A 27,673-nucleotide genomic window follows, 5' to 3' on the forward strand; every position below is an offset into this window, starting at 1 on the left:
CCAATTTTCTAATATGAGCTGTCAATCCACCAAACAGAGACAGGATGAAAAATGTATTCTTGGCACACAGAACACAACTTAAGCTCCTTTACACATGATAATTTTTTTCCAGTGCTTTTAAATCAGGAACTTATTCATAGGAGGTGAAATGCATGCACTTCAGACACCCTCTACTTGAAGATATTTTTTGCCACCACTCCCGCTTGACAAACTTACTTTGGTTTCCCTCAGCAGAAACTGCAAATCCCTCCCGCTGAGTATTCCATGGTTCTTTACATAGCCAGGAATGTACATGGTGCTTGTCCCATGAACAGTCCCATGGACCTCCATATAGGTGTGGATGACATCCAGATAAGCCTTCTTATCCTGTAATGGCAAGGAAAAAAATATTTTCAGTTGTTATAAATTTGAAGTGGCAACATTTAATCAGAGCTGGTTTTTTATCTCCTGTACCAAAAAAGCTGGGGAAAGAAGTTCACTCATTCCTATTTGATTTCTGTAATGTTTGATCTTTCATTACATTATTAGTTTGGTTTTCTACTAAACTGGAAGAAAACTGCAGCTTTTTCACTCATAGTCGAGGTATAAAGAAATTAATACCAAGGCCCTCTTAATTTCTAATTGGACAAAAACCAGGATGCCATCAGACAGCTGTAATCTCAGCATGCTGAAAAGATACTTGGCCTAAAAACACCAAAAACACATTTTGAAATATCAAATTTTCACTGATTCGGTCAAAGATGCAAAATAATTATCTTCTTTGTGAAGAAAAGGGTGAATGTCACCTTAGTAAGATGCAGCTTTGCCAACTGAATACTGACACACCCCTTTATTTAAATACCCAGTGTCTGAGTTCCATGAGAGACTCAGACATACAAATGTTCTGCCTACCTGAAGCTTTAAAGGCATTTTGGAGAAGACACAGAGAAGAGCAATGGCTTTAATGTTGCATTTAAAAAAAAAATCAGAAAAAATAGTACACCATCCTAGTTTGCACACAAGAATTACTTTAATTTTCAATGCCATATGTTTTTTTAGGTTTTAAAGACTACTGGCATTCCAAGGCAATTAGCTGAAGACTATATTTACATGCAGTCTGCAACACAGATCAGAAGACTTTCCCTCAATATTTGCACATAGTCTTAGTAATAGCTCTAAAATCAGGCAACAAGTTGCTGTACTTGGCAGCAAGCAAGTTTTCACCAATTCTACTTTCACTCACTATTTTTGTCATGTAAATTCTGTGCACGGTTCCTGCACAGCCCTGTGTGAAAGCTGGCAACAATTTTACTGAAGTTCATTCAAAGGACAAGTAGACTGGTGAAAATCCTGTCTTTTCCAACCCTGGAGGAGCAGGTGTCACACCTAGGTGGATGAGTGCTACTTCTTCCAGCTTCATTGCTGAATGCATTGCTGCAGAGTGTGTTTGATGTGTGTAACAGTGGATTCTCCTTTCACCCTGCTCTGCTGCTGACCTGCTGGGCAGGATGGGCTGAGCCACCCCTGAATGCCCCTTTGGCAGCTCTGCCCATCCTGTCCTGGGCTCAGCATTACATAAACCAGCCAACAGATAAAGACAAAGATGCTTTCTTGTTCAATGTGGCTGCTCTTGTTATTCATTAACACAATTTATTCAAAAAAACCTAAAAGCTTGTTCCATTGTTTACTTCAAATTTGAATTACTCTGTAAGAGATATTCCTGACATAATTGCTAAAATACCATAATTAGAAACTGGGAGAAACTCGTACACTTTGTCAAGAGAAAATCCATTTAGAACTTTTTTGGAAATGAGCATGAGAAATATAAAAGGAGTGGCCTGGTCTTGTTTCCAGAGGATACCTTAATCCTGCCTGCCTGGCTTTTAATACTTCCAGAACTCTGGAGTGCTCAGGGTTCTGAATGGAAGACAGGCAAGGAAACAACAGGTGCTAATGACATGATCCACCTGTAGCAATAACTCCAAAGCACTTGCCTCAGATTTTACTGGCTCATGACACAAATCCTGGTGACACAAATGCACTCTACCTCAAAAAACCCAAACAAACAAGTGAGCAAAAAGCAGCTAGAAAGAACAAAACCAAGACTACCTAAAATTGCACTTCTTTTCAAGATTGCAATGACAATTTTACAAACCTTTAACAGAATACTTAGCTATTGTAAAATGACATTAATCATGCACAGACTTCATTGGGAATAGTACTTAGGCATATAACTGACTTCTTTCCCAATTCACAGTCTAAAACCACAAACAAAACATTTATTATCCAAATAAATGGATAATTTATCCAACCAAAATCTCACTCTTTTATTTCCTCACTTTGAGTCTAAACCAACTGCTTTCACAATCATCTACAAAGTACCATAAAAGTACTATTAGCACCTTAAACTTTATCTAAAGCTCACTAACATTTGTCTCCTTTTGCAGTTAAGGAAACCTTAATTTCCACATTCCTTGAAGCCAAGGGTTATTTTGGATCATAAAAGTAAATATTCTAGGAAGCCACCTCAGAAAAATGACCAGGAAACAGAATCAAATTCTAGGCATTAAAAAAAGTGAATTAGAAAATGAGAGTGTGCAAAAATGGCATTTATAAATAGAAAGGCTACATGTAAATAAAGCAAGAAATGTGACTTGCAATCAAAATACTAACGTTCCTTCAACTATTTATCTGCTTCCTGAGTTGCTCACTTGGGAGCAGATATAATTATTCTTTTATCTTAAACCACTTGAAGTTTATTTTCTCCAAGTTGGATTCAAAGAGACAAGACCATGAGGTGCTGGGGACTAATGCCAGCCTGACATTGCCTGCAGTTTGTGTCAGCCTGCACTGCTCACCCTGCTGTCCACACTGCAAACCTAGACTTAGAGGGTGGAAGATAATCACATTTTAAAAAAAGGCAAATAATTTCTCCTCAGAATCAAAATGGAAATGTAACAGCGAGTAACAGCTACACAAACCTTTTCTGAAACAATTTTTCAGCAGCTAAAATAAACATGCCATTCAGAAAAGTACTTTTTGTTGATCACTGACTGCAGAACTGCTATTACTGTTCATCAATCATTTCCACCTACTTTTAAAAGCACCAGGATAAGGCCTTTCTCATCAAAGAAATCAAGTGACAACTGTTTGATAAGTCTTTCCCCAGGACAATGTTGACAAGAAGACACAGTATGAAGAGGTAAAATTTTAAGTTTGATGGGAGAATAATTTAAATATAAAAGCTATAAAAATATGTGGTGGAAACACAGCTCATCAAGAACTGAACTCTGCTTTTAGTTTTCTCAGTGTAGTAGCTGGTGGTAATTAACAACTCTGCTTTACCAACATTTGCCAGTCCAAGGTAATGACAGTATTTTGCAATTTTGGACCATTTGGGTGCCCTCACAGAACACCAAAAATTCAGCATTAAATGAAATTAAGCATCACTAGAGGCCAACTGCATTACAGAAGAGCTTGATTCAGAATGCTGAACTGCTTTATGGCTTGAAAGTTCAGACTGCAAAACATATGTAAAACAGCCCATGTATCCAGCCTCGCTTCCTTGCATTGAAAAATTCAGAAGGCAATGGTTTTATAAAGCTTGACAAATGCAACTCAGAAAAGCAAGTACTGGGATACACCTTTGTGTATATCCTAAATGCATACTGTAGAGAAGTCCCATCATCTGAGTGCTTATCTGTAGAAATGTCAAGTCAAAAGTAAGCCAAAATGCAGTGTACATGCAATGTATGACAATCAAGACCGTGACACAAACATAATCTCTGCTCGAGAACTGTCACCCTCTCAAAGATTTCTCAAGACATGCCTGAATAATGAAAATCCTGTCTACCAGGGAGCTAGAAGAGTGCACAAAGACTGGGGAATATTAAGAGATTCAAATGCATAGAGTGTTTTACAGAGGAAAATCACAAAGAGTAGATTAAGTCTCCTCAAAGTCAAATACGAAACTTTCAAATTTATAAATTTGAATTTGCCCTGAATTCCCACATGGATGTGGAGAAGATTCAGTGATTCATGACTAGTAAGTATGAATCCTACACTGACCAAGTAATCTAAAATTTAAATAAAAAGTTAACTATGTAACTATGTAACATAACCCGTTTATAACACATAAACCTGTCAAAATGATAATTACAATTCTTCCTGCCCAAGGAAATCCTCTCTCACCAAACTGGTAACATTTTCTAAAGAAGCCAATCAGTTTGTAGGAATTCTTTGAAGTTCTTAAGGGAATGAAATCTCTTGGGGAGAGATTGGGAATCACTCTTATGAACGAACAGTCATCATGTGAAAGAGAACAGAGAAGTGACAAAAACATGCTGTCATTATTCACACTAACAAAATTCAAACTAACTTCAAAATGTTGGATAAAAACATCGTAACATTGAACACCTGGGATTTTAGAGCTTTTGAAAAAGCCCCCTTAGCAGTCTAAGGGACAGAGAGACTAGAAAAGAAACCATCTGATAAATTGAACTGACTCCAAAACCCAGGAAATAAACTCTCCAACCAATTAGTCAGGTTAGAAAGCTGACATTACCTTATTAGCAGCACTGGATGCATGGGGAATTCTCCCAAAGCATGCATGCTCAATAACTTAAGAGACCTGTTTATATTCCTGAAATTGATGCATATTCATCACATTTTCTGAATACATGCACATGTGCTAATTACTGCCATGGACTTGTCTGGGTATGGTTCTGCTCTTTTGATGAAATTTTTCTCCTTGACAGTATCTGAAATATGTCATCAAGACATAATGTACTTCTCTTATCCTTCTTTTCTCAAACACACAATCCTTGTTCTCAAAACTAAGATATCAGCCAGTACATATTAATCACTAATACAAGTAAACAAGGAGGCATTAGCTGGCACAAGACTTATTAGTCTCAGACACAGGGAGTTAACACAAGGCCACATTCATCTCTGGCATTTGTACTAAGCACTGTATGGTACAAAACTGAGCATTAACCATGAATATGGGGATCATACATTATATGCTCAAGTGGAAAGTATTTTCCAACATCTTTCTCTACTGCTGCACTGACTTCTTCTCACAGAAATAAAACCTGTTTGGTAACTAAAGTGACAGAAATGTTGAAAACTAGTTCTCACTTCAAGTGTGGAAAGAAACCCCTGGGCTAACCAGTGTCAAGAATGAAGACTTTGCATTATAATAACACATGATTATGGCCCATGAAAAAAATCAGTCCATTGTTCTGTAGCAGTCAATCCACTCACCAACCAAGTAAATGATAGGAATTTTTTGTAAATAAATTCAGAAATAAAGAGAATATTATTGAACTCTTCTGTAAAAACCATTCTCTCTCTCCTCACACACCGCTGCACTTGTGGTCCATTTTCTCAAACAGAAGCTGAAAACATTGGACAGTGTTCTGAGAGGAGTAGAAAGATCCAAGACACAGGACAGTTTCCACTGCTACACACAGAAATCTGCAAAAAACTCTTTAACAATTCTTCAGTTTGAAAAAGACAACTTGTCAGAATATGAGGGAGGTTTGCAAACCCATAGCTGGCATAAAGAACGTGGATAGTGACTGACTATTCAAAATATCCTATACAAAGAAATCCAAACAAAGCTCATAGGGGACAGGTTTAGAAAAATGCCCAAGTTAACTATTTCTCCTGCAACAGGTCAGAAATTTGAGGGACTCCATGACAGAGAAAGCTGCAGAGGCAAAGCAAAGTTTGCATAGGTTCCTGATCAAACAAACACTTTGAAATCAGCTCTTACTGAGGCCTCAACAATGTGTGACCAGACAGTTTATCAGCAGAGAAACAGATTCAGGAAATACACTGAATTAGCAGAGCTGGAAAGAGAGAGAATTTGCAAGGGAAGTATTATATAACTTTGCCATGCTCTTGCTCTTCCTGAATGTCCATCTACAGCTTCTTTTTTAGGCACCTGTGTCTCTGAATAAAAAATGTATATAAATATATAAATTCTGCAGAAAGAATGAATAAAACATCTCAGTGAAGGTTTAGGATTTCTGGCAGAGCTTGAAGAACCTTATCCACTTCCCTAGCCTCATCTTTTTCATCCATGCATGTCTGGGGTTTTTTAAACACCAAGGTTTTCCCAAGATTTGACAATGTCATTGTCATGCAATGCACACCAGCACCTAAGCAGTAATTTCCTGTCCTTGGAATGGAAATTTCCAGAACCAATGAGACATCCTTGTAAGTGCTGAAGGAAAAAAGTGAAGGGGTACAGATGAAAATAGGAAGTGGGACCAGAGGAAGGAAAGGTGGTGTTGGTTTTGTGCTAACCAAATAACATTAGGTGATTGTGTTAATCAGTATTGTAAGACCTCAAAAATTCATTTTGCTGCTGAAGAGCTCTGCAAAGTGAGAAGCTGATCACTGGCAGGTAAATATCCATGAAAAAAGTAGGTTTTTTCCTTAATTCATAATAAATTAAACTCTAATTTTCATAACAAATGTTAAAGAGTATGTCTTGAAAGGTATATGCTTATTACTGCACTCACCTGTTTTGATTTACTTGTTTCTGACCCATCCTGCTTTCAGAAGGAAATGGTGAATTTCAGAAATCTTGCTGAGCTAAAGCATCTGGCTCATTCCAATTTGTTAGATTTGTGGCACAAGGCAGGACAATGCTCCTGGTGCCAGGCTCTGGGGTAAGTTTTCATCAATTGATAAGCCCCCAGTGCTGCTGCACATTTGGAGGAACACAAAATAGAATGACCACAAGAAAGTTTGTGAGTGCACTGACCACATGGGAGAAAATGTGAGAAGGAACTTCTGTCCTTTAGTTATTTTTCTTTTACTTTTAAAGTTGAAATGAAATATTTATTCAAAGTACAATGCTGAACATGAAGTACAAAAGCCAACCAGAAGGAAGGGACTTTCCTCCTGCTTCGTGCAAGAGGGCATATGATGGGGAAATTACATTTAATCACAAGTTCCCTGGAGCTACAAATGAACATTACTGTGAACAGCCCCAGTGATGTGCTTTCCCATTGAGAACAAGCTGAAGGTAACCATTTCCAATGCAGCTCTTCTAAAGTTGCTATGCAGGCAGTATATATTTAAGGAGAATGCCTAGCTTTTCAAGTAGCATTAGTAAGAAACTCCCATATTATTTTCCCTCTAAATATACAAATATTTTCAATATTTGCTTCAACAGACTGTAACAAAATACTAAAGCAGTCATCATATACTTATGTTATGCATTGATGCCTATTTTATGGTAAAAGCAACCTTCTGACTTCCCTCACAGCAACCCACAAAAAAAAAAAAAAAAAAAAAAGAAATAGCAAATACTGCAAAATGAATCTTGACTCTTTCTTTCCTCTAGGATAAATGGTCAAATTAGTGGAAAAGTATAACAGTAAGTTGCAGGAAGAAGAACAAAGAAAAGACTTAGAAACAGGAGCTAAGGCAACATGAAAGGCTTCAAACATTCTCTTTAATTGAAATGTTCTGTAATTAAAGCAAATTTTGATAATGGAGAGCATTATGGGTTTCACACACATTTTATAAATTCCTTTTTTTCCCCCACTTTGGCATAGATAGGACTCTCTCTACTCCTTAGTACTGCCAAAAATCCCAAACAAAACCCCAAACCTTTTATCCCAACAAGCACTTTCCCAAAACTTGGTAAATGTTGCCCTTCATAGCTTACCTCTAAAGATAACCTTTAGAAATGAGGCAAAAAAATCTTTAGGGCCTCCTGTTTGTTATCCTCAACCCACCTAGGGCAGATTCAGTTATCAGAGGGAAATAATGTGGATTTGTCTTACACCCTGTGCACCATACATCCTTCCTGAGCTCAGGGGTGTGCCCAGACTTGGCCACGGTGGGATGGGATGGATGTCACTGGGCTCAGGCACAGAAAAGAACCCATATCCATGGCTATGTAAAGCCCCAGGGAGAAGAGGTGCTGTGCACACTTCAGTCCCACTTCAGCCTGCTTGGTTTAAAATTACACAATTGATTTGTCACTGCTGTTCCCCAAAAGCACCAAAGTCTGGGGACAGGAATGCTCTCCCCTCCCCACTGGGCTCCTCTAATGACTGATCAGCCCCAGCAGTGACACATGTACTCTGTGCAGATTACACTTCTCATTAATTGGCCATGTTCAGTAGAAGGAACAGGAGCAGGATAAATAGATTAGTTTGGTTCCATACAAGCTGTGGTGGCAGATGAAAAGAGCACTGAACAGGGAAAATGAAAGAAACGTGAAATAAGCAAATTACACAGACACAAGATTAGTTCAGGCTTTCTCTTGATCACAAGAATTGGATTTTATCACTCCAGATAAGAAACCCCACACTGTAACTGATTCAAAGTCTATCTGCAATGATTTGCACTTTATATATGAGTGCATATGGGCATGACTGCAGCTACAATCTGCAAGTTACAGTTTTAATCTGCTCGATGTTACCAGCACACAGTACATATTTTAATATGACCAGATACCAAATCAAACATCTTGGAAAAAACAAGACAGGAAATGCTGATAAAATACAGCAGTGACTTGAAAAGCAGCACTTTAAAAAATGATACAAAGCTCTTGGCTGAGAGTTCCTAACAGTGGAAGGGGACCTGTTTAAAAATGAGACAGTATTTCCTTTTGGATTTGATGCTGGTATGGCCCACGTGCCCTGTGCAAACATTCACTTTTCAAGAGGAATGTGGATAATCTTGAGAAGGTTCAGAAAACTCTTAAGGATTAGAAAGCACAAAGCTCTCAGGGGCTCAGCATATGCAGGCTTTTCAGGAGATGACTGTGGGTTACTTTGACCTCAGCCTATATTCCTACAGGGCAACAGAACAGAAACATCAACAGTCCAGTTGAGAAAGTTTATAACTGCTACTAAGACTGGAAAGAACCATATGGAAATCTGTACCAGAAATAATGCAAAGTCTTAAGGGAGAAAGCAATTGTTGGAGGACTTCACCAGAGGAAACAGAGGCCCTTCCATTGTGTGCTATTTAAAAATCAAGACTGGATATTCTTTCCCAAAAAGCTGTGTCTTTGTCTTAATCAGTCCATGAATATCCTGTGTGTCATACAGAATCTGAGACTAATCAGAAATCTCCCCTCTGGGCATATAAACTATCCATACACATTTCTGAATCCATACAGACTGAATAAACAGGAAGATTTACATGTCAGTGAGAAAGACCCTGGGGAGGAGCTGTCTTCTTCCTTAAATCCAACTAGCATTCAACAGGTCCTTCTGCTGATGTGCTCTGCAAATCAGGTCAGGAAGTTTAGATGATTATTGCATGCTGCTGTTCTTGGGAGACCGATAATGAGATCAGTCACAAGTAAAAGTGTAAGTAGAGTCACACGTAAAAGTACAAGAGCCTAAGCTTGAGAAGACTTGAAGAAAGGATTCCAGCTCTGCTCCAGCACTCTGCAGAGAGGAGAGACTGCACACAGGGGCACACTAAGGCCTTCTATACCATGAGCCAAACAGAATAAATAAATACCTTCATGTATTTACTGCATATTTTCTCAGCACAGTAGCCAAGAAGCATCCAGCTCTACCTGTTCTGCTTCCACTGCAAACATTCCACTGCTTTTACTAAGTTTTAGTTTTGTTTTGTCTCACAGATGGACCATTTACCTGTAACTATCATATTTAGAGAATTTATTCTGTATAATCTCAGTGATCCGAATGAATGTTGCTTCTATTCTCATGCCAATAAAGAGAAAAGGAATGACAATGTGAGACCCAGGTGGTCTCCCACTGTTACATTGTTTGGCCCTAGTATGGCACTGGTAAGTTCCTTTTTCAGTTGACATGAGGCTTAAAAATAAGGTCTTTTTAGGCAGGAAGGAAGGCACATGGAGGATATGGGCATGCAGAGTATTTGGGCACACAGAGATGGAGGTAACTTGGAAGAAATCCAGTTACTAGGAAGTAATCTCTTTGAAAACTGCACTGACACACACTCCCAGGTGTGGCAGCCTAGAAGAAGGAGCCACAGAAAAGGACAATTGGTGAAAAAAAGAGATCTCTATGACTTCAAAACACAATATACTTTAATTTAGTGAAAACATCACCAAACCTTGGTGTTGTTATTCTGCTGCTCTCATCTGCAGATGAAAATGCAATAATGGCAATATTAAAGAAACAAAACTCTGATATTATTACAGGGAGATAAAATGAGACTGCACACTTGTAGAGCCTTTCATAAAACAGGCCTTCCATCTCAAAATGCAGCACATTTTTTGTTGTAAATATAAGAACAGAAGTAATTGAAAGACAGGTTTGCTTATGATTAATGAAAGTTCACACCTTAAATTTTCCATTATGTTTACCAGCATTCTGCATTTTCTAAAATTATTGTGACATTAAGACTCTATTTTTTATTCTACCAGAAAGGTGTAGAGAAATAGCAAAGGATCCACATCAATCTAGACAGAAGTTTCTCTAACAAAAAGACCTCAAAATGTTCAATTTAATTATTTAAATACGATTGTTTCCAGAAAAAGAACTTAATGAGTTTAGAGAGATGGGACACTTTCAAATTATTCTTTATTTTATTGATCAACATAAATTTACTCAAGCATATGAGTATAAAAAACTCACCTTCCAGAAATTATCTACTTTGCCATAAACCAGAGATTGATTCTGCCTTTTGATGTCATTAATGTGTTTAATGTCACTGGAATTCAGGTGCTGCTCTACCACAAATCCAAGGAAGCTGTTATCTGGAGTGTGAGCTGTAAGAAACAGAGCAGATTCAGCACTTTGGAAAATATTGGTTAATGCTACATTAGAGTGAATGTTGCCAGAAAAGAAGCTATAAGGAACATATTATGCAACTGATCACCTCCTTCTTATTAGTACTGAAAGACACATTTGCTTGTTTTATTATCCAAAATAGGTTTTATTAATTTTAAGTCCTGCTCCATATGCCTACTGGAGTAAGCAGCTATTTTCTGTCTTGTTTCTGATAATAAAAACTCAGCAGCTGGACCGAGTCCAATGGTAATGATCTTTTTTGTCTGTGTGCTAAGCTTTATTTTATTATTAGAGATAAAAGAAACAGAAGAAATCCAGCTTGACAAATCTCAGCGATACAATACCAGCAGTTTGAAAACCCCCTGGATTTATGCTTGTTAGCAAAGATGCAAGTAAAAATGGAAGTTGCTCAATGGCATAAAAAAATTCTGGCCAATTTCTTGGGTTCACCTCGTAGTCTGGAATTACCAACACCAACCACCCAATTCTCTGTGTATTATGTACCCATGCTAATTACTGGTCTACCAAGTGACACCATGCAAATCAGAATACAAATTGCATTGCCTAATTCACCCAGACATAGTGATCATAAAATATTTAAATGCAGCAAGTGAAGTCAGCAAAACTGTTTTCAATCCAATCCAAGCAAAAAAAGACTGTGTGCAAAGACTATGCAGTTTATTCATAGTTTTTAATATTATTTTTGTTGGTCTTTTTTTCCAGCAGTGTTGGTCATTGTTCCACCCTCTATAAATACACAGATATTTAGGCTCATTAAAAATAAGGGGTTTTGTTATTTTGGATTGGGTTTTTTTTGTAGACTGGGTGTTTAATTCCAGTGATGGACTCCAACAATCAATGCTTCAGGTAGAAACCCATCCCTACTATACCAAAACTATTCCAACACATGGGGGGTTTTTGCCTCTAAAAAGTGCCATAGCCTCACAAGTGCACATAGAAAAAGGCTGCAATAAACAGCAGGATCTCCTCTCTAGGCCTCCTGTTAAATTCTGGCACACAAGCTGACAATTAATCACATTTTGAAAAGCTTAAGAACCCAAACCAAAACAAAAAACTCCTAAATCCAAAGACAACACCCCAGGCACTTTTGATACGTGCAGTGCTAAACCTCTACTAGAGTTATGAAAAAAAATCTATTGCAATTATGAGGTTTTGCATTTTTGTTCCTGAAAATCAGCCAAGTGGATAATGCAGGAGAACAGAGAAACCATACACAGTGTACACGTCCCTCTGCCATTACATTTAGTCTTTCAAATGACAATTACTCTTTTTCACACAAAATGCCTCAGCAACAGCCAGGCACCCACTTAGACCCAAGGACTTTTTAGAATTTCACATAGCAAACAGCACATTTCAAATATGTCTGAAAAGGGGCATTTTTCCATCCTTTCATATTTTTGGATGAGAGACAGCATTCAAAGGAGAGGCAAGGCAGTACACACTCAAAGAAAAATAAACCTTTGTTAAAGTTAGCACTTAGAACTGGTGGAATTCAGTGCCTCAAACATCATGGACAGGAAGCAGCACTCAGATGGATTTTTAAGTAAGATCACACACTTTTAGAAGTACCAGGGCTGTTATTTTGCATGAAGGTATTTGAATTAAAAACATGGAAAACATAAAAAGGGGGAAAAGCTCTCATGCTTCTGGGAAACTCAGAGAACAGTCAGGCACTTGGTAATATGCCACAGGTTTGACTATGGCTTGCTTGTTGCTCAGGATAATTTTCTGCCCTTATAATCAGAGTTCTCAAAACATAATAGAGTCTGGGGATCTTGGGAAGCTGTCCAGGGTTCCAATCTGCCATAAAATCTTTACTGATGCATAACATGCACTTTTAATCACAACCCCATAAAGATGGTGTTATCTCTGCAGCAGAGAACAAAACAACAAATATAAACTTTAAATATCACAAAACATGTTGACTCTTCTGCACCTAGTACAAAAAAAAAAAAAAAAAAAAAAAAAAAAAAAAAAAAAAAAAAAAAAGCAGAAGAAAAAAAATCCTTGAATAATCCACAGCACTGAAATCACTCATGCTTCAGAATTAGTTTGCCTGCAATCTATTTACCCCTTTTCCTGCAGAGGAAAACCCACAGTCATTTCCAGCAGTAAAAATTGGAAATGGTTATTTATTAAAATTCCAATACAGTCATACTCTTTGGAAAATTCATTATGAAGCAATTTTCTTTGCACAAGAGACTGTACCAGTGGCAGTCTGTACTGCCACAACAGAGATCTCTAGAGAGAAGATTTACTTTCTTCGGCATTTCATGGAGAGGGACTGAGCAGTGCACACACAGAGCACACAGCTGTACCACCAGTGCTCATCCAGCTATTTTCACTGAGTGCATCATCCCCCTCGGTGCTATCTTGAACACATCTGAATTTCCCAACAGCTGGACAACTTAAACAAAGCACAATTGAGTCCCTTTGCCATTTAGGACATAAACCAATAAATATTAGCAAATGTGGATGGATACAAAACAAGCTCTGCTTACTAATATCCAGACACAAACTCTGCAACCACTTTCAAGTCACATTTCACCACCACATGTTTTGTTACTTGCTTCCCAACAGCCTTGAATGCAGCCTTTTATCTCTTGAACAACCTTCACTTATATTTCTCTGGAAAAACTTTTGCACAGCAAATGTTGCCAGACAAAATATGCCTCTCTCAAGAATTTCACAGGGCAATTGAAATCAAAAAAAGCATGTCAACCCAATAGCAGCATGCATAATTCTGCTGTGAAAAGCAGGAAAGTTTCAAAGATTGATGATGAAAGCTGACAAGAGAGAACAGAGCCCTGGTCTTAATGTCAGACAGGGAGCAGCACCAAACTCTGGAGGTGGGCTGGTCACCAGGAAATGTTTCCTTACAGGTTTGGGCTGAGCAGGCTCTGCACACAGCAGAAGGCACTGCCCTGAGCCTCCCTCGCCCTGCACCTTTCAGAGACAACACACCTGAATTGCTGCTGCAACAGGCAAGAGACAGATCCCTTGATTCTGGAACCTACTGCCAGAAAGCCAAAGACTAGGTTTAGACCAGGTCACAAATAATTGAATCTGACCCAATTTATGGAGAATTTGTACCTTTTTTGTGTCTGTTTTGTTTCTTTTTTAGGTTTGGCTGGGGTCACTTCAAAAGATATTTATTGATGCTTCAAAGATCTACAGCAGTGCTGAAAACTACTACTTATTTTACAATAGCTTTGTACACTGCTGGTAAATAAATGTTAGTCAGTTTACCTGAGGATAAATTCTCACAATATGAAAACAAGCTAGGTAAAATTTTTTACAAAGCCATAAAAAAGTAGTGACAAAAAAATTTTGCTGAGTGGTCGTTTTAAAATTCTGAACACAAAGAAACAGTGAAGGGATGGTTCTGCTGAGCTGTTGAAGAACAAAATCAGAAGTACAACACTACAGCTAACATAGGTCCAAATTTCAGTTCAACATGATGAATTGCAGGAGTTTATAAAAATGTAACCTAGCAAGTTCCTCAAAGATCTATTGCTTTATAGTAATATTAGAGAAAGCAGAAGTAACAAAAACAAACTCACTTTGAGAGAAAAGCCAAGCACAACTTTTCACAGGTACCCAGGGCATAAAGATTCCCACCACTATTTATATTAGCTCAATATTTTTGTTTTCTCATTGCTGGGTGGAAGCACAACAGAGCTTTTGCATATCTAGAGAAACTGCCACAAATCTTCCCATTTAGCAGTTGCATTTTATTAAACTGTGAATTTGTCTTTCATAATTTAAAAAAAAAAATCTTCTCAATGATAGCATTCCTTTTTAAAGCTCTGAAATATTCACAAGCACAGAGGTACTTACGGAACATGGTATAAAACTGCTGTGGATTGAGGTTCCACTTTCCCCATGGTGTCTTGTGGCCTTTAGACTGGGCATAATGGGCATGGTTAAACTCTGGCTCAGTCCCAAAGGAATCCAGAACTCTCAGCATACACCTGAAAAAGAAAAAAAACTACTGTAGTTATCCCTACATATGTATATATAAGAATGTGCATATATATGCATAGTTATGATAATTAAAATGTGTTTTGTCTTTGTTTGCAGCTGTGGAGAACACATAAACTGAAGGTACATTTTCATTTCAAACAATTCTGTTCATATTACATTCACAAAGATATTATGAACAGCAAATTCAAGGATATTTCAGATATTCAAATAACAGCCCTGGAGCTTATTCTGTCCTTACAGAATGAAGCTATGCTTTAAAATCCAAGTAAAGCTTGTGGGAATGCCACAATGGCCACCTGGGCTCTGGAGTAGAATTTAGGCAGAAGAAGAGAGGATTTTTCATGTGTTTTTTAAAGTTCTCAACCATTACCACAAACCAAATGCAGCAATCAGGGCCCACATGCCAAGAAGATCAGAGCAGAAGAGGACATTGTCTTTAGAGAACTGAATTGGTCTCCAGGTTCTGACTTTTAGACCTCCTGTAAAAGCACTGAAGATGGTTTAGTATGCTGAGCTCTTGCAGTCAGGTTATTTATTTGTTTATGAAATATTTTGTCACAGACTTTGAAGAAACAACATAAAAGTCAATTACCTGCATCAACCAACACACAAGAGAAAGAAATCCTGGCACTGGATTACAAAGGGCCTGGGATGAGAGAATCATGCTCACCCTTTATTTAAAATCCTATTAATTTCTTGAGAAAGAAAGGACCAGAAAAAATGTCAGTATGAAGAAGACAGCACATGTTATAGGACAGAAATTCTAGAAGTTATGTTTCCAAAATGCAGCCTGCCAAATCTTTGATATGACTTGGACATACTGACCACTGCCACTGAAGTGCATTACAGGGATCCAGAGCCTACCATTCTTCAGCCCTCAGCAAACAAAATTGCAGAAAAGGCTTATACAGGAATTAAACATCATGTGCAATTGTGTTAGGAACACAAACTCTTATCACTGCACACTGGAGCACAGGGTCATATGTGCTAAGGAAGGGACACAACCTCCTGGGTGGCAGAGAAGGGAGGTAGCTGCAAAAATGACAATTGAAAATGTTTATTTGTTGCAGTTTTCAACATTTCCCATGCTCCAAGCGCATATGTACATTCTGTTCAGTAAAACACCTGATTTTGGCTTTTAAACATGAAAGAATTTAGCCCTCAAAAGGTGAAAGAACTTATCTCCAACTATTTATCAGCTTTAAAAATAAAAAATTTTAGTCCCCAAAATAAATCTACATGCTACTTATATGTTGCTCCTTTCTCTAAAAGTATTCAATAATGTGGGAAATGAAAAAAAAACTCAGCAACTTTTAAACTCTTCTATGAAATGCTACCTTTGTATTTCAAAATACAAATTGAGAAAAATGATGTGTTTTTTTAAACCTTCACAGCGATATTTCAAACAAAAAGTAAGTCAAAATATACAACATATTATGATTCACCAAACAACAAAGCTGACAGATCAGTTTCTGTGCAGTGTTTTCTGTCAACTGTTCTCAATGAAAATATTTTACAACAGTGGCAATTATCTCTGCATCACACAAAATACTCCAGCAGGACCAAAACAAGTTCTGCACTGATGAATCATTCAGTAATAAAAGCTCTCTCATTTCTTGGCAGGTCTTTAAACAAAATTCCTCTCAAACATACAGCTTTTGGCCAGGTACTTGAGTACAGGAGAATGAAAAATAGGAGAAAACTACTGAAAAACTGCAACATTACTGGAGGTTGTCAAGAGATACATGCAAGGAGCACTACTCTGCTTTGTTGCCTCTCTTTTTCCTGAACTCAGATGTAAGATAAGAAGCACTAATGGCTCACAGGGATATGAGAAACCATGTCCAATACATGTCCAATACATCTCTGAATCAGGACAGGCAATGTGATGCAACAGAAATCCAAACCAGAAAGCAGGAAAACAAAAAAAATATTTCTATGATTTGGTATAAACTAAGGCAGAAAAAAAAGATGACAGAAAAAAGTGCAAGTCTGTGCAGGAATGGTATGAGAGATCAAAGCTTCAGGAGGTGAAACTAATCCCTGAAATGCAGCAGAAAAGAGCTGGTAAAGATTTAAAATTTAGAAATGAATGTAATTAATAGCAGTTATGCTGAACTGATATTTTAATATATGTAGGAATGCCTTGATTGTCTGCCCTACTACCATATTTTCCATTTGTTTCACTTAATAATTTAGATGCCTTTCATTTTTTTATTATTTTTGCATACAATGCATTAGCATTTCTAAAGTAAAATAATTAATTTTAAAAATGACAAAACAGCATTTTTTTTTATAACTCAGGGATATATTTTAAATTAAAATGCTAATTTGGTACACCTTTAATTTCAGTTTCCCACTCTTCCTTCCTAAAATGTCACCTAGCTTTAGCAATGAAGCTGTAGAGAATTGCAGAGTGCCCTAAAATTGGTGTCAGAATAACTCTATTCTCTGCCTAATTAAAAAGAGGACTGGTAGCTAGTAAATTGCTTTAGAAACATCCATATTAGTCTTTTTTGTCTAGCACATTAGAAGTGACAATTTTAGGACAAAAAAAAAAAAAAAAAATCAGACAAAAGTAACCCAGGATTTTTTAAAGGGAGCTTTTCTTTCCCCTTGAGAATTGGGCAGAAGCACAATCTTAACAGAGCTGACCTAGTGGACATATTTATACACATTTTTTTTGTATCCTTCTCCCACTTCATCAGGCCACTCATTATTTGCATTTAAAATCTTAGGACAGAAAATAACCCTCCTAAAAAAGATGTGTTCTAGAGAACACGTACAAACCAGGAATGTTGCTCATTTCTCAGGATAGCTGTCACGTTAATTTATTTCAAGAAAAAAAAGCCAGCTGGATTGTTGGCATATGGGAATGAGTCATTGCTAGAGAGACTGTGGAAAAATGAAAAAATACCAGATTTTTATGTGCTGCATGGAGGATGAGGGTGCTAAGAAAGACTGCACTTCTCAAACTATATTAAACTATTAATTTGTGTGTTGATTCATTGCACACAAATTGCATTCAAACAACCTCAGAACTGAAAAATCCAGCAGGCATTGCTCTGCTTGGAAGTGAGGTGCACTCCAAAATGAGATGTGTTCTGCTGTGTTCCTGCTATTTGCAGCACCAATTATCCCACAGATAAAGCACACACTACCAAAAGTCACTGGTGCTCTCAGCTGTGCAGAAGAGTCTTTCAGAAATTCTCACTCCCAAAGCAGCAGGGTCATTCTTTCCAGCTTGCAGTTCCAGAAACCTGATTTGCAACTACCAAAAATTTCCTCAGGGCTCAAGTTCACCCAGAAAGATTATATAAAGCACTCTTACCCAGCGACTGTTCTGAAAGCAGAGGCTTATTCTGCCACTCTATTCTGATCTGAAGTGAATAAAAACATTTTAATTCATTTTTATCTGTGTCTGGTCTGTAGAAACCAGACTGAGCTGACCTGCACACATCCATTGCAAAACACTTTCTTTTGAGACAAACAATTATTCCTACTGACATAAAATACAACTGAGAAAAAAAGCAGAGTTTGTAAATAACAAGGGCTAAAAAGCAGCTTTATTTGTGATAATGTTTATTTTATTGGAATGAAACAGAAACGGATGCCTATGCTGTTATAAAGCACTTTGTGATTTTAACTTCAAAACATTTTAATGACAAAATTTATAAGATAACTCATGATGCTGGGAGAAAAAACAATGATTGGAAGAAGATCCTGAAATAGGAGACAGCATGCAGGCAGCCACAAATTAATTCCTCTGCTTTAATCAATTCTGTAGTCTCTGCTAGACTCTGCATCCTCTTTCTTACACTGAACTTGAGAAAAAGCCTCATGTAATTAGAGATTCACAATAAATGTAACAAGTTTCACGAAAGGTACGCAAAAGATTGATTGTATGTAATGACACAAACCCCTAAATGTATGTACTTTAAAAAAGCAAATGGAAGGAAAAACAGAATAGAAGACATCCTAGGGGCTGGCAGAGAAGAAAAAGAAGTAATTTATTCTCCAGAACCCTATTAGAATAAACAGTAATGGGCAGTTAGCAAAACACCAGGCCAAGAAAAACACATTAAAGAAAAGCTTAACTATATAAAGCAACATGTTGGGGCATCTTGTTCAGTCTTCAGTAAAAGATGAGGCAAAAATCTCTCATCAAAGACAAATGCATCCTTATCTATTTTTCAGTCAGGCTATGGAATAGATGAAACTCCCCTCCATGAAATGCAATGTTGTAGAAGACAGGCATTAAGATACCTTTTTCTCCCCCAAAAGACTCAAAAAATTCTACAGTACTTAAGGACTTGGAGTTAAAGGTAATTCTGCTCTCCTAAACAAGAAAACACCAGCCATTACCACAAAATAGTAATCAATGTAAAACAGATTGATAATTCAAGATGCAATGATTCTATGAAGAAAGAAAAATTGAATAGCTAATCAATAATCCCAATATATATTTCCATAGCTTTGTTACAGGCTATACCAGACAGGTAATTGCAAGCAGACAGGAAGAAACATTTAAAATTTATAGGAAGGGTTTAATATCCTGACCACAGTGCTGCATGTGATCTCCTAGTGACAATTACATCTGGCAGACAGACAAGTAACTGTTGCTGGGTGGAAAATGGGATTATCTTTATTAGCAGGCTCCTAAAAACTAGAATATCCATTTACTCCTCTGCTTCAAAAAGAGATTAAGAGTAATCTAATCTGCAATGTTGATCACAGTACTCTCATTTAAAATTAAACTGGAAAGATCCAATGCTCTAGAAAATCCTGAGGCTGAATGAAAACAGTTTCTCTGCCATGAACACCTTCCAATACCGTCCTCCAAGTAGGATATACTGGACTTTGAGGATCACAAAACACAGCTAATTCTAGCAGGTATAGAAAATCCAACATCAGTAACTGAGATTTGAGTTTCTTTCATGCTGCTGTGTATTTGTACAGTGCACAGGAGGCTTAATGATTTAAAGCTATTGACAAAAAGAAAAGAGGTTCTAAAAGTGCAGATGTGAAGGAAGGTGCACAAAGTCATTTCTTGTGACTCTCATCTTCCATTTCAAATGGGAAGATGTTTATAGATTACAAAAGCAACAGTAACTGCAGTTTATTCTTCAGACCTGCCCCTGAACTCTATGCCCAGGATCTTAAGGAATGGAACAGAAAATTGCACTGCAGTTTTTGGGCAATAACATTAGAATAGATACACCTCCACAATCATTGATCCAGTGTGGTTACAAACACCAAAAAGCAAAACATGCCTCTGGTATTCCAACTACACAACAAAATGCAGTAATTTCTCAGCTCACCTACTAATTTACAGAAAAAATGGGGAGGGGAAAGTGCAGGTAAAGAAAAGAGGGAAAGAGGGGCAGAGATCATGATTTATCAAGAGGACAATTAAGATTTTTAAGATTAAAAATATTTGAATCCAAGAATCTCAAGCTTGCTGTGGGGATGATGATGGCATGCAAAGAGCAAGTATTAGCCCCTTTAATCCTAAAAGCTAAAGACAACAGAAAAGAGCATTTCACTTTTAAACAAATTCATGTGAATGGACTTATTTCAGTATTTTGACATGTGTTATTCAACAAAAGCTCCTTAACAAAGCAGATTTGAGGGCAAATGAGTGTTATACTTACTGGTAATGAACCCATGATGGACCAAGGGTTTTCTTAAACTGAGTCAGTCCCACAATATCAATGTAAATGAGTTCTACAATTTTATCCCCCTGGGTGGGGCAGCCAGATCTGTTACCTACAACCTTCTTCATAATCCTAAACAAAGAAAGAAGCAACATGAAAAAGCATTACCTTCCAAATACCTTGAATTGATGCTGTCATACTATTTATTCAAATAATTCCAGTTTCCAAAAAAGTTTTACTCTTTTACTGTTTTGAAATCATAATCCATGTAAGAATACCGAAATGCTAGAGATGCTCAACATTTATTAAATGTAAAGCACTAATTTTCACTAAAAATCTCATCTAGTTTGAGCAAAAGAATTATATGTTTGAAATGCTTAAAAATGGTGTGCTTTGAAATAATTCAAAATAATTTCTGCCTTCTATTGACAGGTTTATAGTATAAGAACTCTCTATAAAACAATGCTGTCATTTCATTTAAAAAAGAAAGCTGCAGGAAAAGCACATGTGCTCAAGCTTCAAACAGATGTTTTATGTCTGGTGCTGAACTACTTGGCAAAGCAGGACAACGAGAGTAAGGAGCAATTTGACCTAACACAAGCAATTAACTACATCAAAAGTAACATGTTTAAAGAACTTAAACCTTTATCTTAAAAAGAAATACTGAGTGAAGAGCAGCAGAAACTGAAGCAGAGGACACAGAATTAGGCTAGTCTGTAGTATTTCCCATTGCAGCTGGTTAAAGCACCTGGAATGTTAAAGACTAAGCTGCTTAGTTGGAATTTTACAACATTCATTTATGAAGTCCCAGGAGCCTGAAGCTACAATGAAAACACATTATCCTTTCCATGGCACATATACTTAGCTCATGAAAATAATCTTATCGTCTGTTTAGTGAATTATCACTTTCATTTTATGCTTCAAGAAATTATATACTGTTAATAGAAGCTTCAAGAGTTTACAATTCTTTTCTTCTAATTCTGGTTTCAAAAGCGAAAGTAATCTCCTTACTCCTTGAGCTCTGCCAGTGAAGCTGAAATCCTGATGTCATGGCCCAGTAAGTAGAGAGATGTAATTAAATCACTCCACTGGACTAATTCACCAAGTGGGCCACCGCTAAACGCATTTTCTGCAATCTTGAATCCAGATTCTTTTGTCAAAAGCCCCAAATGAACAAGGATCTGGAAAGGAAAGTCATATGTTTGAGTTATCGACATGAAACATGCAACTGTTATACATTACAGCAGTTTTTCTTTCTATTAAATTCCAGCTATGGCCAAAAAAAAAAAAAAATTAAAGGAAACAAGCCAATACTTCCACCCAAATAATTTAATTTTGTAATGAATGCAAGGACTGAGAATCTCCAGCAAGGAGCTGAGCCAGGCAGGCTTAAGAGAGGGTAGAAATATGAACATACACGGGGCTGCTGCCACTCAGGACTGGCTCCAGGAATAACAAGGCAAGAAAGCAAACCTGTTGTTGTGTTTGCAACTTTTGCAACTTTTATCTTAACTAGTTAGGGTAATTAAAGAAAAAATAAAAATCAAATGAACTACACCTTTTCACTTCAAGTATCTCATGGCTTTAAAAACGAGCTCGTAATTACAAGAAGTTTAAACTGATCCAATCCAAAAGTTTTGGTCAACTTTAAGTCTACTCAAATCCAAACCCAAGAAACAGCATTTAGAGTCTCAATTTTGGACAACAAAAATGTACAGTTGTTGTTTCCCATGACTACATAAAACACTCCAGTGTCATCAGCTTGCAGTAAATTCACAATTTCTCTCTTTAGAACATAGTCTGTACTTAGTCTACATAGTCTCTATTTCATCCAAAACTATAGAGGTCAGAACACTTAGTGCAAGATTGACTCATGCAAAACAGATAAAACTATCTGTAGAGCAAACAACCATTGCAACAGAATTTCAAACAGCAAAATACTTCTTGAATGGAGTATAAACACGACCTTTTATATTTTCTATTTCCATTCTGAAGCTACACCTGGAACAAGAAGCTTGACAGAGCCCATATAACAGCAAGTGACACGAAGAAAAGTGTTCTCATTTACCTTTTTTCGTTTTCTTTTCTCCAAGTTTTGTTTTTCTGCAAGTGATTTAATGGCTTCAATCCAGGTATCAGCCATTCGTCTGATGCGCAACATCATCCACCTGAATTCCTCATGCCTTGACATCATTTTGTAGAGATTATCAAAGTTGATACGAATTTCAGCCTTCAAGCAAAGCATTAAGAAACATCCCAAACATTAGTTATTCTTCAACACACTTTCCAGAAGTTAAAAAACTGCTCAAATGTGAGCTGTTTATATTCCTCTTTAATAAAAAGAAACAGAAATAGAAAAAAAGATACGGTCCCAGCACGTTAAGATTTTAGTTCAAATATTAAAGATATACTTAAACAGGCACTTCTAAGCTACATAAATTACTGTTATTTTTATTAGTAGTACTTGGTAGCCCAGAATACGTTTGCAATGTTTCACAATGCATTTATTTCTGCAGTATAAGATCTGGTATTGTTCATGTGCTTCAAAATGAGGTACAGGTATGTCTAAATCATAATACAGAGCAGTAGGCTCAAGATTTATGTGTATCATGAATCTTCCAAACACAAGGGAGTCTCCAATTATACCAGAAAGGAAGAAACATTACTAGGGTATAAATTTTAAAGGAAATACTTGTTTTAAAGCTAGGCTGTTCTAAGATAAATTGGTTTTAAAAATGAGGCAGCCTATATCTATGTTATGTAAAAAGTGTTCATATGCAGCCCAGAAATTATCTTAAATTATCTTAAAATACCTAATTGCTACATAATTAGGCTGCAACAATTTAGAAACAATTCTGTGTGCTTACAGTATTTAATGGGAAAAAATTGGGAGTAATCAAAATGTTACTACAAACCTGAAATGGATATAAGCCTTTTCTATAAATGCAGCTTTGTAAAAAAGGCCCATATTTTTGGGACAATAAAAATGGACATTTTCACGTGTACTTAACCCTGGTGAGCAGTTTGTGGATTTGTAATTTTTCTCAGTACCTGCATAGAGTATTTCATAAATTTAAACACAAAAATGCTTTTAATGAAAATCTACCAGCAAGAGCACAATACAATGACTGAATGCATAAGTTACACGTGTCAAGGAGGATTCCTTTCAGCTTTGAAGAATTGAGGAGTAAAAATTGTAAATTCTAATCTTTTTAGCACTTATGTGGCACAGGATTCCAAGATATTTTGCATGAATCACAATTACTGAATTATTTCTCATATTTGTCCTTATTAAGGACATGGTTGTTCTTACCACTGTTTTTTGATCAGTTTCTTCATTAGGATTTTTTGCTCTCCAAGGTAAACGAGGACACCAATTTTCAACCTGGAAAACAATCACATTAAAATAAATAATGTTACTTTATTTTCAGCCTGACCAAAGCCTCTGCTCACTGCCTTTATATTACACCTCTAAGTTAACCCGATGGCTTAAATAAGTAATAAGCTGATAATATGGTGATCATTTCAAGATAAAATTGCTTTTTTTGCAGAAAAAGCTTAAGATTGCTTTTTGCAATTCAATGCTCTTTTAACCCAGCAAATTTGCCACCAGAAGTCACATTTAGATATTCATTCAAGATAATGAAAACAGAAGATCAAGGCAGAGGTCAGCTGTTAAGTGCTCAAAATACAATTTCTCTGAGCAGTTCTAAAATGTTTTCAATAAGTTTTTTATGCTTCTACACCTTACAAAAATATGTATTTTGGAACATTTCCGACTCCCTAGAATACCTTTATTAAAAGACAAAGCTTGCTAAATCAAAGGATCAAAGTTCTACCTTGTAGCAATGCAGACCAAAAAAGTAAGAATCATTATAGAATCAAAGCCACCATGTTTGAAGGCTATAAATAAGGTAATTATAACACAAATAACAATATTCACAAGCATCAACAGCTGTGATTCTTAGAGAAACATGATCAATGCAAATGCAATACTCCTCCTATTGTCCACTAGAAAATAAAGAAGTACAACAGGGAGTAGTCAGTGAAGAAATAGCAAATGGATGCAAGACCTGAGAGCTCCTGAGCTGTCCCCAGATCTTGCCTGTTGTGTAGAATCCTTATTATTTTGTACCTTAAGAAATCAGACCACTTGCTCTGGGGAAGGAGGAATCTCAGTGTTGGAGGCAAACCCATGAAAACCGAAACATGACTGTACTGTGAAAAGGGGGAAATGCAAAAATTTATCAGCTGGCTAGGACACCCCACCGCTACTGATTGAGTTCACAACTCTCAGAGAATTGAAAGTCAGAGTTGCTGTTATGGTTCCCCCAATCACAGACCTGTCAAAACACAATTTTAGCTTAATCATGCCGCAGAAGCCTGGAGCATTACAGATTAAAGGCTTAAGATCACACCATATGATTGCCTAGAGGGCCAATCACATGAAAATAAATGAATAGCCATCCTAACCTCATTAAAGGGAAGAAATGTATCAACATTGGGTTCCTCAGACAAATTATTAAAAAGCATTTTGAATGCTATGACTTAACCTACTCAATGTGTTTAATACAACATTTGAAAGCAGGGATTTATCATCTTCCTTTGAAAACACCTGATTCTTCAGGGGTCTTCAACTCTGGAACCACACCAGAAAGTGTAGCAATTATCTATCCTAACTTTTACAACTATAAAGTTGTGGCAGAAAAGAGTTGCAAGCTCCACATTATAAATCATGCACAGTCACAAACTGTGGGTTTTTTATTCTTTGTTTTAATAGTACAAATTTTGCATTATTCCTAGCATTAGAACTGATCTAAATTAAGATATGACATTTCAAGGACTACTGTATGTGCCCCTTTTCTGACTTTATGTATTTCACATTGCACCACAAGGCATCCTAAAGGAATTGCAGATTTTTCAGGGCTGCCAAGGACAGTTCACTGCATGCCTCACTGACTGAAAAACAAATACAGTTCTTTTGTGCTTTCAGAAATATTCCCTCTAGTCTAAAAATAAATTATAATAATTCTCATCACAAATAAACATTTAAGGAATAGATTCAAAGTAGTATCAGTGCCTGCAGCTGGTCTGACTCTCATTTTTCCTTACTGGTCTTTAGCAATGATGGCAGAAAGGATTATGATATCACAAAAGTGGGTCTAGATGAAAACTCCATCAGAAATATCCTTCAGCTTTGCAGCTGTTTAGGTACAGAAGAAAAACATAAAACAAATCCTAATTTTGAGCAAGGTGAAGGAAGGCAGTGATGCTCATTTGGATCCCGCTCTTTAACTTGTTCACTTGATTATTTAAGACCAAACATTAAAGTTGCCTCTGAAGAAGGAATCAGGTCTCCTCTTGCCCATTTCCAGCACTGCCTTCCTCTCACTGGGTTACCATCAGCTCTTTCTCCAGCTGATTCTCTCCATAGCAACCTACTGTTGTACTGGCATGTACATGATTTAAATTGGGAAGGATGTGATACCAGACAGATTAGCAGTTAAAGATGACTGTTGGGAAGCAGATTTGAAGACAGACCATTTTTTGGATGAGTGATATAAATGCTAAGCTATTATTCAGAACACACTATATTTATCTTTGTACTGTCATATTTTTGAATAAGACCAGCTGTGCCTCCTGTTCCTGGTAGTGAATTCAATGCAAATCAAGGGCATTAGATAGTCTTTGATCTTGCTCAGGAAACTGTGCCTACCTGAGAAGCCAAGTGTTCCCTACTTGGTTTGGAATCCATTAGTCACAGCACTGCCTGGAGTGTAAGTAGCCAGCTCCTTAAGGTTAAGCTGCACAGCAGCTTAAAAGTTCAAAATTTAAGCACTACATGATTCCAGATACAAGTGAAAAGCTGGTGTTCTGAACTGCTCTGAGGTGTAAATGGCTAGGTTTAGGATGATAAAAAAAACCAAACCAAACAAACCTAATAAATTTGATGAGTACTTGCTTTATAAAAGCTTTGCAGGTGTCTGTTCCAGTGACTCTTCCTCAGACACAGACTGAAACTGAATGCAAGGCAAGATTGCAGCACTTGACTCTATTACAGAGCAAGTACTTCAAGCAAGGTTTCAAGAACCTGACAAACATCTGTAGCACTGGAGTAGTCTGAGCATCTTCCAAATTGAATCAAAGTATACTTTGCCAGCAGCTCTCCACATTCAAAATTTCAGAAAGACCTTTATGCTTTCAAAGAGGCACAGTGGGAGCTGAATAAAGCAGGAGCTGAAGGGCATGCTCTGAGCCCTTGGGATAATCTTCATTTTGGATTCTGCCAAAGGGCAGGTGCAGCCCATCCACAGGGAAGCTAAAATAACTTTCTTTACACACCAGGTGAACACAGTGCTCAGTGTATTTCTATCCATGGTACAGTGCTGCTCTTGAGTCCAGGAGAGAAGAATACACAAACAAAATAATCCACTGCAATATGTGCTGAAAGAAAGTGCATCTTTAAATTTATTAGGCAGTATGAAGGCAGGTAGCGAACTTGTAATGCCAGAAATCCTTTTGAGAATTTGATGTGAAAGGACTGCTCCCATTGGGAAGGTGACTTGTTGAACCCCTATTGTTTGTTTAGCATTTCCTCAGTGACAGAATCCCTTTGAAGGGGTTGCAGAATCTGTGATGTGCAAGGTGAGTGCCTGTCTGGTGAGTGAAATGGAGCAGGATACAGGCAGCTTTGGATGTGGCTGTTTCCAAAGGCAGTCTCAAGTGTTGGGTGTTAGGTACCCACAGCCCTGGTGACAAGGCAACACAACATCTCACACATCCATCAACAAACAGCCTCCTGTCTGCCTTCAGCAATGTGCACTGTTATTTCACTCCTCTCATACACTGGCATTTATGTCTTTTCCAACAAGTCATTAGAAGACTAATCCCAGTTTAAGGTGACAGAAGAAGAAAAAAATAACAACACAAATCACCCAATATCAGGCCAATCCACCAACAGATAATTCAGGGACAAAGTGCTGACTACCATTAGCATTTCAGTTTCTTGGGGATATATGTAAGATGTCTAAATAAGTCTGAACTTCGGTGATTTACATTTCAGACAACAACACTGGTTTTGTGAAATTTCTGAGTATTTGCATAGAGTTGAAAGAAGCTGGTTTGATGTTACATTACACTGAAGAAATACAAATCATTAACTCAATGTCCAGGATTAGCAGCAGAAATTGTGGAAAGGGGACTTCCCCATGGATGTGAGCAAATTGCAGTTAACTAGAAAAACCACAAAGATTAGAGGAA

At 37.2% G+C, this 27,673-nt stretch overlaps 1 protein-coding gene across 2 annotated transcripts in view; it reads right to left on the reverse strand.

The window, feature by feature from the left end:
* MGAT5 (alpha-1,6-mannosylglycoprotein 6-beta-N-acetylglucosaminyltransferase) overlaps positions 1-27,673 on the reverse strand; it is a 69,478-nt gene that overhangs the window by 21,376 nt on the left and 20,429 nt on the right. For both annotated transcript variants that reach the window (XM_084209047.1, XM_084209046.1), the window contains exons 5-11: positions 23,727-23,798; positions 22,482-22,643; positions 21,425-21,594; positions 20,411-20,545; positions 14,610-14,743; positions 10,593-10,726; positions 217-366 (exon numbers count right to left, since the gene is read on the reverse strand). In XM_084209047.1, coding sequence (XP_084065173.1) covers positions 217-366; positions 10,593-10,726; positions 14,610-14,743; positions 20,411-20,545; positions 21,425-21,594; positions 22,482-22,643; positions 23,727-23,798 — 957 coding nt within the window. The remainder of the gene's footprint in view (positions 1-216; positions 367-10,592; positions 10,727-14,609; positions 14,744-20,410; positions 20,546-21,424; positions 21,595-22,481; positions 22,644-23,726; positions 23,799-27,673) is intronic.

Source organism: Fringilla coelebs (genome assembly GCF_963513975.1).
Source record: "Fringilla coelebs genome assembly, chromosome: 7".
Taxonomy (NCBI): domain Eukaryota; kingdom Metazoa; phylum Chordata; class Aves; order Passeriformes; family Fringillidae; genus Fringilla; species Fringilla coelebs.